This window comes from Copadichromis virginalis, linkage group LG4, assembly GCF_057382275.1.
Source record: "Copadichromis virginalis isolate Kocher_CV1m ecotype Utaka linkage group LG4, C_Virginalis_male_GT1.1, whole genome shotgun sequence".
Taxonomy (NCBI): domain Eukaryota; kingdom Metazoa; phylum Chordata; class Actinopteri; order Cichliformes; family Cichlidae; genus Copadichromis; species Copadichromis virginalis.
Window position 1 is genome coordinate 943,491 of NC_140621.1, and position 19,687 is coordinate 963,177.

At 40.5% G+C, this 19,687-nt stretch overlaps 1 protein-coding gene across 1 annotated transcript; it reads right to left on the reverse strand.

Annotated features, from left to right (window-relative positions):
• Nucleotides 1-445: 445 nt before the first annotated feature.
• LOC146710476 (chaperone Ric-8A) lies at nucleotides 446-19,541 on the reverse strand. The gene is made up of 13 exons (XM_085453031.1): nucleotides 19,238-19,541; nucleotides 18,364-18,411; nucleotides 17,626-17,643; nucleotides 16,347-16,436; nucleotides 15,611-16,161; nucleotides 15,128-15,263; nucleotides 14,313-14,501; nucleotides 12,261-12,355; nucleotides 11,985-12,135; nucleotides 5,281-5,376; nucleotides 5,058-5,202; nucleotides 927-1,197; nucleotides 446-841 (listed from the first exon to the last, which is right to left on the reverse strand). Exons 1-13 carry the CDS (start codon nucleotides 19,325-19,327, stop codon nucleotides 694-696), a joined length of 2,028 nt encoding a protein of 675 aa, XP_085309157.1. The 5' UTR covers nucleotides 19,328-19,541; the 3' UTR covers nucleotides 446-693.
• Nucleotides 19,542-19,687: the final 146 nt, after the last annotated feature.

Sequence of the window (19,687 nt, forward strand, 5' to 3'; positions counted from 1 at the left end):
TTGCACATACCTTAAACACTTAAAGCTGTAAGCTAATGATAGTTATATAAGAGCAAATGCTGCTGGTGCAATAAGCTGTACGTTTTACGTCCAATGGATGATGATCTGATTGGTCGACTAATCGCAAAAATAATCGGTGACTAGTCGACTATCAAAATAATTGTTTGTGGCAACCCTATCTGGAAGTAAGTTGTTTTTTTTTAAAAAACTAACATTAGCCTACTGCAGCTAGCTTGTTTTAGTTCTGGTAGCTACCTGGATTATGTGTGATTTACTACTATTACTGAAGGCTACTCGTCACCAAGCTAACATTGTTAGCTGGCGTTAGCTGAGGTTAGTTCATAGACAGTTAGACTTGCTGGATAGCATTAACAACCTGCTAGCTGCAAATGTGCACTTCTGAATGCAGTCTATGAACTAACCCCAGCTAATGCCAGCTAGCAATGTTAGCGCGTTTGCGAGTAGCCTTCAGTAATAGTATATTTACGTAGTTGTAAAAAGCATGACAATATTATGTAATCCAAAGTACTTAGAATACATTACTCACACTGAGTAACTTAATAGAATACATTGCAAACAACATTTTGGGGCATGTATCCTGTAATCTGTAGTGGAGTACATTTCAAAAGTAACCTTCCCAACACTGGATATACGTGTGTTAGCATCTCTGCCTCGCTCTTTGTTTACATCATCCTATTCCATCTGACTGTCTTTGCCCCCCTCTGGCATGAGATTCAATTCTTCCTCTTCCTCTTCTTCCAGCGTGCAGTCACTCATTTGGCCCCAAAGTGGAGCCAGTCTGCCCTCTGCTGTCACACCCATTGGCTGAATGATTTGTTCACTGAGTAAGAAACAGCATATACATCATTATAAATGAAAGCTTCTCTTTAACCATACTGTGTGTTCTGCATTATTAACACACTCACCGTGACAGTCTGTTGATCATACTGATGAGGTGACGTGCCTCCTCTTCTTTCTCTTCGTCCGTCATGCCCTCCATTGGATCAGGCTGGTCTGCTTCTACCCGGCCAGTCACCAGGTTAATCTTGGCTTTGGCCTCTCGGTACTCTTCTGTGTCTGAGTCTGAGTCGCTGGAGTACTGGCTGTTACTAGAACTCATTCTACCATTAAGCAGTCCCCGAGCTGCCAACAGCCCTGCAGCATTGCCATATCCAGTATATTTGACAAATCGGCTGACTGTGAAGGGAACACAGAAGAAAGTGTTTCCATATGAAATAATTTCCTACTGTGCAGTGAGTGTTTCCATGTAAGTTTCTGAAATGTGTTTTATCTTTTGTCATATTTATTTATTTATTTTTAATTCACTTTCAATTCTAAAGTGTTCCCTTGTTTTGTGTGTTTGTGTTTGCATTCCTGGCTCCTTTCCAGCCTTGTTAGTATTTCTATTGGTTTTACCTGTGAGTGCCAACAATAAAGCTGCCCTTTGAGCTACTTCCTTTATATTCAGTCCTAAACCTGCCCGTCAGTATGCTTTAATAGGTGTTAATAGGTATTAACAGAAGAGTGGAAGTGATTGAAAAATTAAAGTTATTACAGTTTTCATGGTTTGTTTGTTTGTTTGTTTGTTTGTTTGTTTGTTTGTTTGTTTGTTTGTTTGTTTGTTTGTTTGTTTGTTTGTATCAGGATATCAGGGACAAGATTATAGATCTGCACAAGGCTGGAATCGGATACAAGACCATTAGCAAGAAGCTTGGTGAGGAGGTAACAACTGCTGGTGCAATTAAATGGAAATGGGAGAAATATTAAAGACCATCAATTACCCTCAGTCTGGTGCAAGAGCTTGCTCCATGAGAAAGTTGGTGGATTAGACCAAAAGTACAGGGTGGACCATTTATATGGATACACCGTAATAAAATGGGAATGGTTGGTGATATTAAAGTCCTGTTTGTGGCACATTAGTATATATGAGGGGCAAACTCCTCAAGATGGGTGGTGACCATGGTGGCCATTTAGAAGCCGGCCATCTTGGATACAACTTTTGTTTTTTCAATAGGAAGAGGGCCATGTGACACATCAAACTTATTGGTAATGTCACAAGAAAAACAATGGTGTGCTTGGTTTCAACGTAACTTTATTCTTTCATGAGTTATTTACAAGTTTCTGACCACTTATAAAATGTGTTCAATGTGCTGCCCATTGTGTTGGATTGTCACTTGTCTTCTCCCACTCTTCACACACTGATAGCAACACCGCAGGAGAAATGCCAGCACAGGCATCCAGTATCTGTAGTTTCAGGTGCTGCACATCTCGTATCTTCACACCATAGACAATTGCCTTCAGATGACCCCAAAGATAAAAGTCTAAGGGGGTCAGATTGGGAGACCTTGGGGGCGATTCAACTGGCCCACGACGACCAATCCACTTTCCAGGAAACTGTTCATCTAGGAATGCTCGGACCTGGCAACCATAATGTGGTGGTGCACCATCTTGCTGGAAAACCTCAGGGAACGTGCCAGCTTCAGTGCATAAAGAGGGAAACACATCATCATGTAGCAATTTCAAATATCCAGTGGCCTTGAGGTTTCCATTGATGAAGAATGGACCCACTATCGTTGTGCCCCATATACCACACCAAACCATCACTTTTGTTGTTCCCACAGTCTTGGAGGGATCCATCCAATGTGGGTTAGTGTCAGACCAATAGCGGTGGTTTTGTTTGTTAACTTCACCATTCACATAAAAGTTTGCCTCATCACTGAACAAAATCTTCTGCGTGAACTGAGGGTCCTGTTCCAATTTTTGTTTTGCCCATTCTGCAAACTCTGTGCGCCGATCTGGGTCATCCTCGCTGAGATGCTGCAGTAGCTGGAGTTTGTAAGGGTGCCATTTGTGAGTAGCTAATATCTGCCGAAGGGATGTTTGACTGATGCCACTCTCCAGTGACATGCAGCGAGTGCTACGCTGTGGGCTCTTGCTGAATGAAGCTAGGACAGACACTGATGTTTCTTCATTAGTGACAGTTTTCTTGCGTCCACATTTTGGCAAATCCAACACTGAACCAGTTTCACGAAACTTAGCAAGCAGTTTGCTGACTGTAGCATGGGAGATGGGTGGTCTCGTAGGGTGTCTTGCACTGAAATCTGCTGCAATGACCCGGTTACTGCATTCACCAGATATCAACACAATTTCGCGTTCAAGTTCCTCACGTGTTAACCTCTTCGACATGTCAATGGCTGTGAACAAAGAGAAACTTGTAAATAACTCATGAAAGAATAAAGTTACGTTGAAACCAAGCACACCATTGTTTTTCTTGTGACATTACCAATAAGTTTGATGTGTCACATGGCCCTCTTCCTATTGAAAAAACAAAAGTTGTATCCAAGATGGATGACTTCTAAATGGCCACCATGGTCACCACCCATCTCGAGGAAAATGGCCCACCCTGTACTTAAGAGGAGCACCAAGGTCTTAGAGAAGACCTCAAGAAGATGTGGAGGGTGAAGGTAACAGTGGTCCCAGTGGTAATCGGAGCACTTGGAGCTAGGTGAGCGGATCCAGCAGATCCCAGGAACAAGTTTGGAGATCTCTGTCCAGAAGAGCGCAGTCCTAGGAACAGCTAACCTACTGCACAGGACCCTCGGCCTCCCAGGCTTCTGGTAGAGGACACAAGCTTGAAGGATAGACTGCCCGCAGGGGCGAGACAGGAATTAAAGAAAGAAAATATATATATATCACAGTGATAGGCATCCAAGAACAGGTCTCCAGTAAAAAGAGTTAGACATAACCAGGCCCCAGATGTTCAGGTACTCCATGAGCATCTGGCAGCACAAATGACCCAGCTGCTAATGGATGAGACACCCAGAATGGCTAACTGAAGGCCACAGTTCTGTTACCCAAGGACCTCCAGAAGCGACCAGAAGGGACCAAATACCAATAGCCTGCCTCAGTACCACATGGAAGCTCCTGTCGGGCACCATAGAGGCTAAGATGAACAGGCACATGGCTCTCAATACATAAGCATGGCATAGAAAGGGATAGGCAGAAACACCAGAGGGGCCAAACATGAGCTGCTGGTAGACCGAGCAGTCGTCCTAGACTGCAGTACCAGACTGAAATGTGCACTGCCTGGACCGACTACAAGACAGCCTATGACTCAATGGCCCACACATGAATCCCCGCATTTCAACTTTATTTAGTTATTTATTTAATTTTGTACTTTTCCGAGTGTTTTGATATTATTAGGATGATTTAAGTTTAACGAGTTAGTTCTGAGTTCATTCTTGCCACGTCTCTGAGTTTGCCCGTCAGACAATCCAGCACATAACAGCAGGGTGCAAGAAGCTAGCAGGCAGGGCATACATGGAACGCCATAACCAAGTGGCCGGCATAGTGTACAGAAACATCTGTGCCGAATATGGCCTGGAAGTCCTGAGGACAAAAGGGTGGTGGAGAATGGTCGAGCTAAGATCCTGTTGGACTTCCAGAAACAGACAGAAAAAAATGGTGATGGCTAACCAACCGGACATAGTGGTGGAAGACAGAAGAAAATGGCCGTAGTGATGGATGTAGCGGTTCAGAATGACAGCAATATCAGGAAGAAGAAACACAAGAAGCTGGAGAAATACCAGGGGCTCTTTTTTTTTTTCCAGAGAAGACACTTTCACCTGCCAACCATTCCATACATAACTGCTTACATCTAATAGTATTGTCTGCTGTTATTGTACTGCTAATTTTAACATTTAACATGTTAACTGAGGCCTGTAAGATCTGAGATGTAGCTCCTCGGTTTTTCTGGAATTTCTCAAAGCTTGTCTGACCTTGGGGTAAATTGGATAGAATGTCAGCTCTTGGGAAGAATAATTCAATTCAATTCAATTTTATTTATATAGCGCCAAATCACAACAACAGTCGCCTCAAGGCGCTTTATATTGTACAGTAGATTGTACAATAAATAATAATAATAATAATCTGCTCTAAGATTACTGCTGATGTTTGTTCTTCTTGGCACTGTGTTAACTCGCACCTGACTGTATAGAGTCCTTTGAAAACTTGACTTTTCCCATCACTACAGTTAGTCTTGCAAACTGCAACTATACCATTTTCTTTGCAGAGCACAAACAGCAGTTCAGCAGCACAATCCTTCACATCTGTGTCAACGTGGGTCATTAGGCGGACCAGCTGGCCTCTGAGGGAGCTGTCCTGCTCAGGTCTGATGGCAACATCCCTCAGTGGAGGTAGGATCTATTCCAAATGTTGAGGTTAGATAAAAAATTGCTGATACAGTTTCCATTTTGTACTTTTTTTTTCTTTTTTTTTTACCTTTTGCCGTATGTAGTGACGCGTCTCCCTGTGTACCCGAGAACTCTCAGTCAGTAGATTCAGTACAGGTGTTAGTTTCTCCTTCAGCTTTTGGCCCTGTGTACAATTAAACAGCTTACATATGTCACTAAAGATGAATAAAAACTGGGTAACACTATATAATAATATAGTGTTAATAGTGTGATAACACTATTAAGCAATAGTAAGGAATTAGTAAGTAGGGATGGGTATCAAAAACCGGTTCTTGTTGAGAACCGGTTCCCACTGTTTCAATTCCTTGGAATAGTTTGCCATTTTTGCAAACGATTCCCTTATCGATTCCAGTCGCCCCGAATGACGTCACCACGTTCCGGAGCGTCATTTACCTGGCAGGAAACATGGCGGCTCAAAAGTTTGGTTATACTTTACGAGAACGGATGACAACAGGGCAACTTGCAATACTTGCAAAGTAGATGTTTCATTTAAGGGAGGAAACACGACGAATATGCAAAAGCATTTGCTCACAAAACACGCGATGACCTGAAATGAATGTCGTGTTTTTAATTCCGCTCCGGACTCGTGAATCTCAACCCAGCAGCAGCGGTAACGTTTGCACGTCCTCTCCCGTTAATGCGGCAGGTAAATAATCAACAACAGTGCATATTATGTTAGCGTGATCTGCCTTATTACAAAACCTGCCATCACTGTGCATTTAGGTGACCATGATGAGACAGAGTCTGGCTCAGATGCTGGCAGTTCTTGCTGCAGTCTAGCGGTAGCGTCTCCTTTCAGGCCGGGATAGACGAATGTCACCGAGCAGTGACTCAGTTTGTGGTCAAAGGCTTGCACACATTTGTCACAGCAGATGATTTTCGGTAAGTGAATGCGTTTAATTGTAGGCAGGGACATTACTGGATATTCTTGTGTAATTGCTACAGAATCATTTATGTTATACTTTGTTATTGCTACAGAAGAATATTTATTTTATTATTTTACATTTACAATTTTTGTTTCCTGGGGACCCTGTGACACCCCACTGAAGAGCCGTAGGCTGGATCTCTTAAGATCTCCCTGTTGGGTTTGTAAGGCCATGTAACTCCTAAATTTCTATCTTGTTCAAAGAGAAGATATAAAACAAAGTTCTAAGCTAATCGACCTTAGTGTCCTCCTTTTTTAAAAAAAAGAATCGATAAGAGAATCGAAAAAGAATCGAATCGTTAAACAGAATCGAAACTGGAATCGGAATCGTAAAAATCTTATCAATACCCATCCCTACTAGTAAGTGCTTATCATCACCTCATCATCATTACCTTTATTTATAAAGCACTTTTAAACAACCACAGCTGACACAAAGTGCTGTACAGTGAGAGCAACGACTGACTGACCCCCACATAGAGTGAGTTACAGTAGTCCAGGCAGGAAGAAATAAAAGCATGTATCACCGTTTCAAAGTGCTGCCTCGAAAGAAAGGATTTTACTCCTGCCATTTGCCTTAAATGATAAAAACTGGACTTTACCACTGCTCTGATTTGGTTGTCCAATTTAAAATCACTGTCCAACTTAAAACCAAGGTCGATAACAACAGGTTTAAAATAGACTTCCAGGGGTCCCAAATCAACAGAGGAGGACTCGCAGGAACCACTGGGTCCAAACACCAACACTTCTGTTTTCTTTTCATTTAAATTCATCCTTTATAAAGCATTAGTCCTTCTCAGTGTATCATTTATAAACAGATATAAATGTTTTTTCTTGATTAATAAGCTCATATATAACATGTTCATGTTCAAGTAAATAATTAACAGAGGCACATTTATATATATACAATGATTAATGACATGAGCTCATTGTTGTTCAGTGTGTTAATAGATGTTTTATAAATATTATCTATAAAAAAATATGTAGTTGTTAGGTTAGTATTTTGTGTGACCTCATGTAAAGTGAGGACTATTTTTGGCTTATTTTTAAATGAAAATGAAAGTACCTCAAGATTCAAACAAGTCTCAGCTGTCTTCACAACACAAAATGACACAGACAAAGCACAAAGAGATACAAATTATACAAATATATATTGCCAGATGCAAACGTGACCCACCTGAGGTTTGCAGAATACTGAAATGTAGAAAGGACCAGAGTCTGAATCAGTTTGTAAGAGGTGTTTAAGAGAGAAAGCTACACTGAGCTGGAGCCGCAGCAGTGAAACTTAAATATACTACAACTTGTTCATTTAAGCTAAAATAGGAATAAGGTTATTACAAATCAGTAGTGAAAATTTGACAGAGTTTCACAAACAGGTGTAAAAACCATAAACAAAGCGTTCATCTTATTAAACTGATAATGCAGGAAAATGTCTCTGGGATGTTTAAGAGTTCATTCCTGAGGTTCAACGTTCCTCTGGTTCGTGTTTTGTTAGCTAGTTTTAGTCAAGTCAGCGTCAGGTTCAGTTCCAAAGTGCTCCTGAATTAAGCAGAATAGTTAGGGTGTCTGAGCTCAGCTTAAATGAAAGAAGTAGTGGATGGTCTCTGTCTCGTTCTTCTCGGGGTAAGGATGTGATCAAGTTAAGAGGTGGTTCTCCATCATCAAGGAGAATTATCTGTGTCATGAGAATGTAATGGAAACTACTTTAATGACATTTGGACTTGTTTGTGAAGCTCTGTCAGTTACTCACTACTGATTTTGATAACTTTATTCATATTTTATTTTAAATGAATAAACTTCAGTATATTGAAGTTAAGCTACTTCTAGCTACGTCGCTTCAACTGCTTAGTGTATCTTTGTCACTTAAACCACTCTTAAAAACTCTGGTTCAGCTGTATTACCTCAGATTATAGTGGATTATGTTTGAATCTGCAAATAAATATTTGTTTATTCTTTATCTCTTCATTTTTCTGTTATGAAGATGAGCTGATACTTATTCAAGTCTTGAGTTACTTTTATTTTATTTATAAATGCTTTATAAGGCAAAAGCATTCCTCACTTTAGATGAGGTCACACCAAATATCTACCTAACAGCTACTAACTGTCTGAAGTAACTGTGAAGTACACTATAGAGATGTCCAAATTCATAGTTTCATGGTCCCCATGTCTCTCTGGCTGGCTCACGCTGGCTACGGGTTTTGTTGTTGTTTTTTATGCCTTTTCTCCTCCTCTCTGCCTGGGTGGAGCTCGTTACGGGCTCTCGTTCTTTGCCCACGCACCTGTGTGATTGTCTCCACCTGCTGCTGATCTGGCTGATTTCCCCAGCTGCTATTTAAGGCAGTGGCACAGAGCAGCTCACCGCTGGAACGTTGAACCTCCTGAGTTCGTGCTCTCGGCATTCTCAAAAGATTTCCCTGTGTGTATGTTGCTGTGTAACTAACAGTGAATTCTGTGTGTAGATATCCCCCTTCTGGACCAAATCACGGACCCTTCCTGGGTGTGGCGGCGTGAGTGGAGTTTTGGAGCGAGTGCGGCTGAAGAGGAGTGAGTGTGTGCGGAGGAGCTGTGGCGGTGACTGTGCAGAAGAGGAAACGTGTGTGTGGATTACCCCCTCTCTCCCCTGGAGCCCTGGTCCCCCCTCCCAGCTCACTGTGTATGTGTATATATATATATATATATATATATATATATATATGGTAGGCCGGAAATGTGAAATTAGACGGTCTAGCCTTCAGATCTGCGTCACCAGCTGTCTCGTTGGAGTTTAATAAACTCGGACGTCTGCTCCTTGCTATCTAAAATATAACAGGACACTGGAGTAAACTCTCAACCATTTCACACTTCTGTTTAATCAGTTTTCTGTTTGACGTTTATTCAGCTGTGTGAAAACTACAACTTTAATCTCAGCCAAACTGATTTACTCAGGAACAAATAAAACACTGAAAAAAGCCAAACAATAACATTTTTAAGTTATCTGAGTGACTTACAGCGGCTTGCAAAAGTATTTTGCCCCCTTGAACTTTCCCACATTTTATCACATTACAGCCACAAACATGAATCAATGTTATTGGAATTCCAGGTGAAAGACCAACACAAAGTGGTGCACACGTGAGAAGTGGAACGAAAATCAGACATGATTCCAAACATTTTTACAAATAAATAACTGCAAAGTGGGGTGTGCGTAATTATTCAGCCCCCTGAGTCAATACTTTGTAGAACCACCTTTTGCTGCAGTTCCAGCTGCCAGACTTTTAGGGTCTGTCTCTACCAGCTTTGCACATCTACAGACTGAAATCTTTGCCCATTCTTCTTTGCAAAACAGCTCCAGCTCAGTCAGATTAGATGGGCAGCGTTTGTGAACAGCAGTTTTCAGATCTTGCCACAGATTCTGGATTGGATTCAGATCTGGACTTTGACTGGGCCGTTCTAACACATGGATATGTTTTGTTTTAAACCATCCCATTGTTGCCCTGGCTTTATGTTTAGGGTCGTCGTCCTGCTGGAAGGTGAACCTCCGCCTCAGTCTCAAGTCTTTTGCAGACTCCAAGAGGTTTTCTTCCAAGACTGCTCTGTATTTGGCTCCATCCATCTTCCCATCAACTCTGACCAGCTTCCCTGTCCCTGCTGAACAGAAGCCCCCCCCCAGAGCATGATGCTGCCACCACCACATTTGACAGTGGGGATGGTGTGTTCAGAGTGATATGCAGTGTTAGTTTTCCGCCACACATAGCGTTTTGCATTTTGGCCAAAAAGTTCCATTTTGGTCTCGTCTGACCAGAGCAGCTTCTTCCACATGTTTGCTGTGTCCCCCACATGGCTTGTGGCAAACTGCAAACGGGACTTCTTATGGTTTTCTGTTAACAATGGCTTTCTTCTTGCCACTCTTCCATTAAGGCCAACTTTGTGCAGTGCACGACTAATAGTTGTCCTATGGACAGATTCCCCCACCTGAGCTGTAGATCTCTGCAGCTCGTCCAGAGTCACCATGGGCCTCTTGGCTGCATTTCTGATCAGCGCTCTCCTTGTTCGGCCTGAGTTTAGGTGGACGGCCTTGTCTTGGTAGGTTTACAGTTGTGCCAGACTCCTTCCATTTCTGAATGATGGCTTGAACAGTGCTCCGTGGGATGTTCAAGGCTTGGGAAATCTTTTTGTAGCCTAAGCCTGCTTTAAATGTCTCAATAACTTTATCCCTGACCTGTCTGCTTTGTTCTTTGGACTTCATGGTGTTGTTGCTCCCAATATTCTCTTAGACAACCTCTGAGGCGTCACAGAGCAGCTGTATTTGTACTGACATTAGATCACACACAGGTGCACTCTGTTTAGTCATTAGCACTCATCAGGCAACGTCTATGTGCAACTGACTGCACTCAGACCAAAGGGGGCTGAATAATTACACACATCCCACTTTGCAGCTATTTATTTGTAAAAAATGTTTGGAGTCATGTCTGATTTTCGTTCCACTTCTCACGTGTGCACCACTTTGTGTTGGTCTTTCATGTGGAATTCCAATAAAAGTGATTCATGTTTGTGGCTGTAATGTGACAAAATGTGGGAAAGTTCAAGGGGGCAAAATACTTTTGCAAGTCACTGTAAATATCATTTTTAACCTGAGTAGCGAAAGACCAGGGGGGCTTTTAAAACGATGTGCAGGGAGTTCGCTGTTCTCACCCCAGCTAGCTATCGAGCTGGTGGGTAACAGACGTCTCCGAAAATGTGGGAGCACTTTTGCAAATATGTGATATCTTGATAAACCGAGCAGATATTTGAAGTTTACACGGCTGCTTTCTCACCTGAAAATATCTTTAAAGTTTATTTTGTGACCCAGAAAGATTAATAACAGTAATATTAAAACTTAGTAGTGGCCTCCATTGTTGGAAACCGGAATTGGCTGGGCCACGCTATGAATTCTGGGATATGGTGGGACACGAAGGACACACCCGACCCATCCTTCAAATTCGGGGAATAGGAGGGCACATTAGTCGGCTGCATTCGGAGGAGTCTACGAATTTTGGACAGCCTTCGTCGTGTCGCTGTGACATGCGGCCTCAGGAGGATGCGGCCCATGAATTTGGACACCCACTATGAAAGGAGTATTTATAAAACTCAAAAGCACTGAGGTCATATCTTAGTCATTCTATATATATATATTTGCATTTAAATACTTTAATTATTTACTTAGACTTTATAAATGATGGCATTAACATGTTATATGTTAATGCCATCATCGCTTACTTTATTTGGTAAAGTAAGAGATCCAATTTGGATCGGTTAGTTACTTTTTATTATCTATTAAATAAATAAGCAATATAATCTGTCAATAACCACTGTAACCATAACCATGCTATAGGGATGACATCATTCTGATGAAATAATGAAAATCCTTCACTGTCAAGCTGTTGTAGGCAAACAAAAGATTCCTTGCAGGTGTAATACAAGGAGATAAAGCTTCTGCTTTTCAGAATCATTTTATTTTAAAGTCAGTGAAGTAGATATTTTGTGTATCACGAAAAATACCTACTTTGCATAATGGTTCAACCATTCTGTATTTAGGTTTTAGTAGATGATAAGAATTCTGGTAAGCCATCGTTTCTATAATCCTCGGTTATAGAAAAGAAGGCTTTCCTGGTATGGTTTAGTTAAGGTTTAATTATTTGTTACTTCAGGAAATCTTAAAGTTGATCCTGATTTTTCATTTTCATCTGTAAAGCTCATCAGACAAAACATACCAGCACTGATATCCGTATCAGTCATGTTGTCAAACTAACCTATGCAGTCACAACATGTGTTTCCTTCACCACATATTCACTTGCCCTGTTTAGCCGTCGGTTCATAAAGAGCAACAATTTGTGGACACAGTCCATGTTGACCCCTTCGCACTTATGGGATGCTTGGTCCACCTGGACAGACACCAGGACATCCAGACATGTCAGTGGCAATGCTGACAGGACATTCACCGTGTGCCTGTGGACAGAAGTCATAACACTTTTTAGATCAACTGTAAGAATGTCATCTAGGTTATCAATAATCACTCCAGTATCTATTATTTTAGCCAAAACCATCTAAAGCTTCAGAAATACTAGTCTGACCCTTGGAGTTCTTCTAATGTGTCTTCTCCTTCACATGACAGGAGCAGGCAATGGCGCAGCACAGCCACTAGGTGTCGATACAGGGCAGCATCTTCCTAAAACAGTTAAACATGTATAAGATGCAAAGTTTATAACAACTGGGCATTGGTCACACCTCCTCCTCTCTGAACCTGAAGCATGTGCATCATTTTTTCTGTGTGCTAATCTAATGTTTTTTAATTGGAAAAAAAATGTTTCCTGCAATGAATTTGTTAATATACTTTTATCATATCTTCCTTTTCCACTGGATTTACAGATAATATAGGACTGAAAATATTTATTTTGTTTTGTTTTTAGCAGGATTTATGTTTTTTCTGATTTTCCCTTCTGATGACTAAACCAGGGGTAACAGACCTAGAGCAGCAAGGCTTACTGCTAAATGGCACAGATGTCAAAATGCCCAAAGTTACAGTGAGATCGTTTGGGGAACATTCTCAAATTTACTTTCACATTTGCTCTTAATATTTATATACTTTATTTATTTCAGACAGGTTTAGTCTATGTGATAAACAAGAAGAAAAATGTATATTGAATTTGTAAAGGCCAACAGTTTCAAAGGGAACCATAGAGGCAGAGTAGCAACACCTTTGTATTTTCTGTTTGTCAGATATAGACGGCTTAAACAGAGTTTACTTGCCATAGTTAACACACTGTATGCTTTTGTTGCCTCTGCAAGAACTTTGAATAAACAACCCTGATAATGTGAAAGTGGCATCATCAGGCTTCAGCGTAGGACAAGAAATTTCTATCTAAAGCCTGTTATAAGTTTTTTCGATGGCTGAAGCACAAATCACACAGCAGAAACGTAATTCTCACCACTCTAAATGCAGTTCTCAAATCAATAACACATTTCCACACACACTTCACTACCAAAGACATTTTCACTGTGTTGATGCACCTCTCACTTAAATCTCACAACACATTAAAACTGCAGTGTGAGATATGTAACTGAAGCCATACCGGCTTAACAAGGTCGGCGTCAGGTGTTGAAGGACCAGAACACTCTGACTATATTCTCAGATTGTGCATATTTCTCTGTTTCCTGATCCATATAGTTTCACAAGCATCAATTTTGTAAAGTTTTAAATAAATCCTTCACATTTCTTTTTTTCTGAACAATTTTTAACCCACATTAGCACTATTTTCAAAGTCAGTGAGGCTTTAATAAAAGGAAAAAGCAACTCAGTATCAACGTCCTGAAATGGTGGTAAAAAGTTTTACACAAGGTTGAAATGATTGACTGACTTTACACATTTTGACATATGTGAAAAAGATCTTGATTTTTTTGGTTGTCTTTGCACAGATGAGTCTGCATTAGGAAAAATGCCTGAACTGTTGTAAAATTTGTATAAAGAGTGGTGAGAATTACATTCCTGCTGAGGACAAATCGATCAAGAACAACTGCAAAGAGTAGATGTGTAATACTCCGGAAATATATATAAATAAGCTCAATGAAAGATTACTGAATACATTACAGGAAGGCAGAGTTGAGGCAGAGTTGACAGACTGAGGAACAAGGCTGGAGATTTGGGGCGTGTCCTGCCTGGGCTCAACTTATGTTGAACTGCTGATCAGTTAAATATGATTCAGTTCCAGCCTGTTGCCTTGGTCTACCTCCCTGACCAAACTGAAGCTCTGCTACTGGACGTTCAAAGCTTATTTATCAGTGACGGCAAAAGAAAAGGATACAACACGTGCCCCTGCCCAACTTATTTTTTTGGCATGGCTTTCAATTAAAGCTTTGAGTGATTTGCAAATCAACTAACAGCAACGTAAATGGCAGCAATAATAATGTATTACACATTTTTTAAAATCCCATTAAGAGACAAAACCTAGACATTGGTCACCTCTGAAAAAAAATATAGGATTATCTTAAAGTGGACACGGTATTGTAAACAAAATAATTTAGTGATAATACCTGAACAAACATTCAGATGTTAGCAATATGATGTTAGTTTCTTTGATTTAGTTATTAAGCTCCAGCTAAATTGGAGGAATCCCCCAGCTAATCACCTCATCAGGCTCCTGCCTGTGGAACATGTGAGTGATGTTGAAGAGTGTCTTGAGGATCTCAATGACCTTCTGGGACACCTCCATGGAAATGGGAGGTTGTTTACTGTCGGTAAGCACCTCATATTCCACACCCCAGCTCACAGCCAGGCACTGCTCCAAGGCTTTGGTCAGCAGTGACACTCCCCGCTCCTGACAAGAACAAACAAACCACTGAGCTTTAAGGCAGATGTGAAGCACGGTTCTTTGACACTCTTGATTTCAGGAGACCAGAAAACATGCATGTTTGTCCTGATCAGCATATAAGGCCTATAAGGGCTTGGAGGTGGTGTGACTGTCTGTTTGTCTAATAGGCTTTGTAGGTTTAGTTATGATGAAGAAATACTTAATCAAATCTTAATTTTATTATTCCTAAGATTTTAATGTGACAACAATCTACAGTCAGCTGACATCCACTGCTCTGTCACTCTATTGTGAAATGATTTCTAAATAAAATGCTAAAGTTTTGGTCCACTTTCAGTATAACTGGAATATTAAATGGCTCCTGTAAATAACAGTATCATATCTAACAATGTCAAAGGACATTTTGAGAGACTTCATGTGTTTGAAGCAATCATGGTCACTTTAGATTGTCCAACATGAAAAGCCTGTCACAGATGTCCCGTGTCAACTCATAGCTTGTTGCTCATAAATGAATACCATACACACCCAGGATAAAGAAAGTGTGACTGCATTTAGTTTCTCAAGATCACCTTTTTTATTGCTAGAAAGCAATGATACCATGTAATTCCATCCTTGATAGGTTAGAAATCATTTACCTGTTGCAGCTGCAGCCTGAGTTCAGGTCTCAGGGCTGTGAGTAAGAAGAGTAGCCTCAGCTTGTAAAAGTGGCAGCTGAGTGGCACTTTACTCCAGATCTCCTCCTTCAGACTCTCCCACAAACCTTGCAATAGCCTTTCATGAATATAGGAATCACATTTTCAGGCAAGCAGTTGAGCTGATTAGCGTCACATCCTTGTATATAAAGAATAAACAGTATTTGAATATAACTAGAAAAAATAGTTGCAAAGATTGTAAATGATTTAGGAGAAAATAAGTGACAGCCAAGAATGGTTTTCATATGAGTATTTTGACATTGCATCCTGTAAGATGTCTCAAATGTATCATTCTGATGTTTTTGTTTGCCTTCATTTGACATTTTTATTGAGACTTTATTGCCAATCGTTTTCTTAGCAGAGAATGAAACTTGTAGCTTGGAAGGCAACTTTACGACCAAGTCGACACATTTTTAAAAATGTCACCTTAGTGCACTGGCTCTCTCCTGTGCCCGGGGGCTGTTGTAGATGACATTACACAAGACTTTCAAGGCTTCCTTCCTGCACACCTCTCCATCCTCCTCTTGTTCCTCACTGTTATCTTGTTGGGTGTCTTTTTTGCCACGGGAGAGCGCCACATGCACTCCATCATGTTTCTGCTGATAGCAGTGATTCACTGAACCACGTGTGGCTGGAGAGACAGCTCCTTCAGCAAGAACAGAAAATGAAACCACAAAGCACCCAGACGGGGCAGTGCCGGCTTCTGCACCCTGCTCACAACTACTCACAGCTCTAATATGGGTTGTGCTGCATGATCTGCCCACGTCACCTTCAGCTTCCTGATTTTCTTGCTGTAGGCATGTCTGTGGTATGGCGATGCCTCCCATGTGTGCTAATGTGAGAAGGGCACTATCAGTGACCATGTGCCCCAGGGCCCTACGGTCACGGGACAGGATACGCAGTGTATGCAGGCAAACCCGTAAAACCGCCGGCTGTAGCTGACTACCAATGAAGCACAACAGGGCTGCAGACAGATCCTGAAAAAGTAGTCAGGGGGGAGATGTTACAGTGAAGAAGGGTTAGAATGACGAACTGCAAGGAGAAAAGACAAAGAATGCAAAATGTGCAAATACAGGGATGAGTGTGGCAGACTTGTGTTAGCATACACAGGTACATGTAGCCATGAGAGTAGACACACAGGGGTAAATAATCACTGGCCTACCTGCCGGAGCAGAAGCTCTGCATTCTCATCATCTGAGTCAATGTCAGAGTCGGAAGCAGGAGCACAGTCCCTGAATTTTTTCTTCCTGAACTAATTACCCAAGAGAGAGAGAGATAGCACGAATCACTGCAAAGTCTGTTTAATGCAACACAAGAAGCTCAGCGTGTTTATAGTTTGAACATTCATTCAGGCTTCATCTGAGATTCACTGCTGAGGGAGCAGTGCTGACTGAGTGATGATTATGACATGGCTGCATGATAATAAAGACAAGTACACATGACCACTTTTTTAGTCATGCTGTATTTGGATATTTACATCCTCTTCACTTTATATCCTGCAGCACTTGCACTACAGTACTACACTAAAGTTATAATACCAAAAAGTACTTAAGACAAATACCACATCCTTTTATTGTGGTAGTTGTATGTAAGTTTAGTGGTTTCACTGAAAACTACAAGATCATTTAAGCAAATATCTCGATGACATTAATTCGCAGCGTACGGAGAGTGTAGAGGAAAAAGAATAGTTTGTGTAGCTCTAGCATGTCTGCACAGTGAAGGTCAGCGCTGCTAATGCTTAGTCATGAGGTGTTCAAGCAGCTTTGAGAACATGCTGCTCTAAATATAATTAGCAATCGCTTTTGGAACTCACATGCACACACTGGTATTATTTTGGATTACTGTTATACTGAGTCAGCACTCGCTCACTCACTCTCTCTGTCTCTCTATCTAATTATAATTAACTTTAAAGGTGCTTTATTCGCACAAGAGTTCCTAAAAACAATATTGTCAAAATGTCAAAATATAATTTTTTTAATAAATGTTAAAGGTATGTTGATATATACTCGTGTGGTAGTAGTATACTAGTGATGTATAATACAGTGCTGTTCTAAGCTTGATCGGGTGTGTTTGAAAGGAGCCAGTTAGTGTCGGCACCAGCTGATATACAGGACACCTTTGGGGGAAAGCAAGGAGGCTGGATTTAAGGTGATTTTAAAAAATGAAGTGCTTTCTTTTGAACTATCATTATCAGTGGGTATATGCCTGGTTGGTGGTTTGCACTGTGCATACTGCATGTAGAGGGAACCCCATGATCGGCTACCATACAGTGCAATGGCCAATATATTTTAATTGGAATTTGGAAGTCAGAAACTCCTTGTATCTAGATAAAGAAATCAGTTTGTTTGCGTCCAGTTTTAAGATCACACCAACATGCATATCCTATCAATTTTCTATCTAGTGTACATGTTTGCTAATTAAAAAAAATCAATGCCCCAAACCTCTTCCAGTTGTTGCTGCTGCAGCCAGATAGTCCATGAACAGTGACAGAAATACATGTAAAAAGTAGAATTGATATTTAAGCATTAGAAACAGATGAAGACTGAGGTGGAGGAGGACAGCAGAATCAGCACAGATGAGCTGGAAAGAAATTCATTTGAGATGGGACTGTTAATCATTCAGGTTCAAATTTTACCTTTACTAACTGCAGTTCATAAAAATTGAGGGCTGCTAAAACGTGAGGATGAAAAACAAAATGAAAATAATAAAGAGGAACTTTGTCAAAGGGTACACAACAGACCAGAATTCCCAGCAGTTAATAGTCTGGTTTTTTGCCCTTTTCTTGTTTTTTAGTTTGGCAGCAGAACCCCTCACAGAAGCAGCAAGAGAAATTCAAGCAAACTGAAAATCAGCAGAAATAATCCAAGAAGACTTTTTTTGTCTATTCCAGATCATCTAACGTATTCCTGAGCCTCTGTTTGTTGGTGGGTTGGGATAATCACTGAGCACTTGGAAAATCATGTGCTATGAAGATAGGAAAACTTTTCTAAAAACAAATAGCAAAGAATCAGAATACTCCAGTGACTGCTATAAGCATGCTTTATAATATACATTTAGAGATCACGCTAAGAGTCAAAACACAACTGACAGGGTGCTGACATGAGAGTGGCTGAAGGCTATGGCAAAGGAAATATAGACGAAAAGAATGAAACTACTGGAGAGAAGCACACAGAGCTGACCTTTTGCCTCTCCTGTGCCTCAGTGTTGAAAAAGAAGCACTCTGCATACTGTGGAGAAATGAAAGAACACAAGCAGTTAGGAAAACGGAGAAAAGCCAGATCACAGATTTGCACTGACAAAGTGTCCTAGAATATAGGAACATCAGTCAAACTGCGATTTGATAATGGCAGTGCCAATTTAATTTCAGAAAAACAATATTTTAAGGATACTCGTTTTTCATATCATTTCTTATTCATTCATATTCATTTTTTTCTTTCTTTTTTCAGAGAATAGCAGGTTCACAACATAGATATATATATAGATAATACATATTTTTAATAATGACATACACTCTTAAAAGAGCAACTGGAAAAACTGTTTTTTGTCAAAGGTTGAATGATTGAACCAGAATTCCTTCAGCAATGCAGCATCATACAGGTGGATCCTGCTGGAGGCAGAGCAAAAATAGGGACTAAGGTGTTGGCTCTGGCTCAAAGACCGGAGCTGGCGAGGCCACTCAGACCAACACGGGCACCATGACAGGAACTAGAGGGGTCAGCTCTGGTTCTGGACTAGCCAGGCCAAGAAAACTAGCTGCTGTGACAATCAACACTGACTCAGTCTCTGGGAAAACCGCTAGAAGCCACCAGATTCTAAATTTGTGCAACGTCCAATTTATAATGCTAATTAATTGTGTCTAATATATTAATGCAAAGTCACTTTTAAATAAGAAGAAACCTGATTTTTTTGCTGAAGTGCTGTAATGATTATATGATGATAAGTAATATTTAAAATTTTTAGCTTACAGTGTCGAAGGTACAGAAAAACTGTTTCCATTGTTGCATAAATAAATACTTCTATAGCAACACAGTAATTGTAACAGAGAATAGTGACCTGTGTGTTGTAGCTGTTGAGCAGAAGCTGCACGCTGTCCTGGTCTCTGCGGACGATGCTCTCAATAATTCTCTCTATGTCTGGAACCATGCTTCAAGCCTCAGCACAAAACAGGATGAAATCAAAGCCAAATGCAAATACAACTAAAAGACGATCAGACAGGACAGAAATTTATCACCAAAAATAAGTTTCAAATAAAAAGTTTTAACTAAGTATTTTAATGAACTTTGATAATGAACTAACTTCATTCAAATATGATCTGAGATAAAGTACAATCATTAAAGCACATGTCAAATTTGACAGAACAATATCTAATAAAAAATTCAGTGCTTGTATAAATACATTTGCACGATAACCATATACTGGATTTTTTTTGTTGTTGTTGTTGTATCTATGAAGTGCTGAACGACACTGAAGTTTCCTCTGAGTTTTACAACAGTAACCCAGACA

What these genes read in the sequence shown, in the direction of transcription:
- LOC146710476 (XM_085453031.1), bottom strand. Translation starts at nt 19,327, where the DNA reads ATGGTTCCAGACATAGAGAGAATTATTGAGAGCATCGTCCGCAGAGAC. An exon ending in ACATTAGAAGAACTCCAAGG is followed by an intron (nt 12,136 to 12,260) that starts GTCAGACTAGTA and finishes TTCTGTCCACAG; the next exon opens with GCACACGGTGAATGTCCTGT. An exon ending in GTCACTACATACGGCAAAAG is followed by an intron (nt 5,203 to 5,280) that starts GTAAAAAAAAAA and finishes CATTTGGAATAG; the next exon opens with ATCCTACCTCCACTGAGGGA.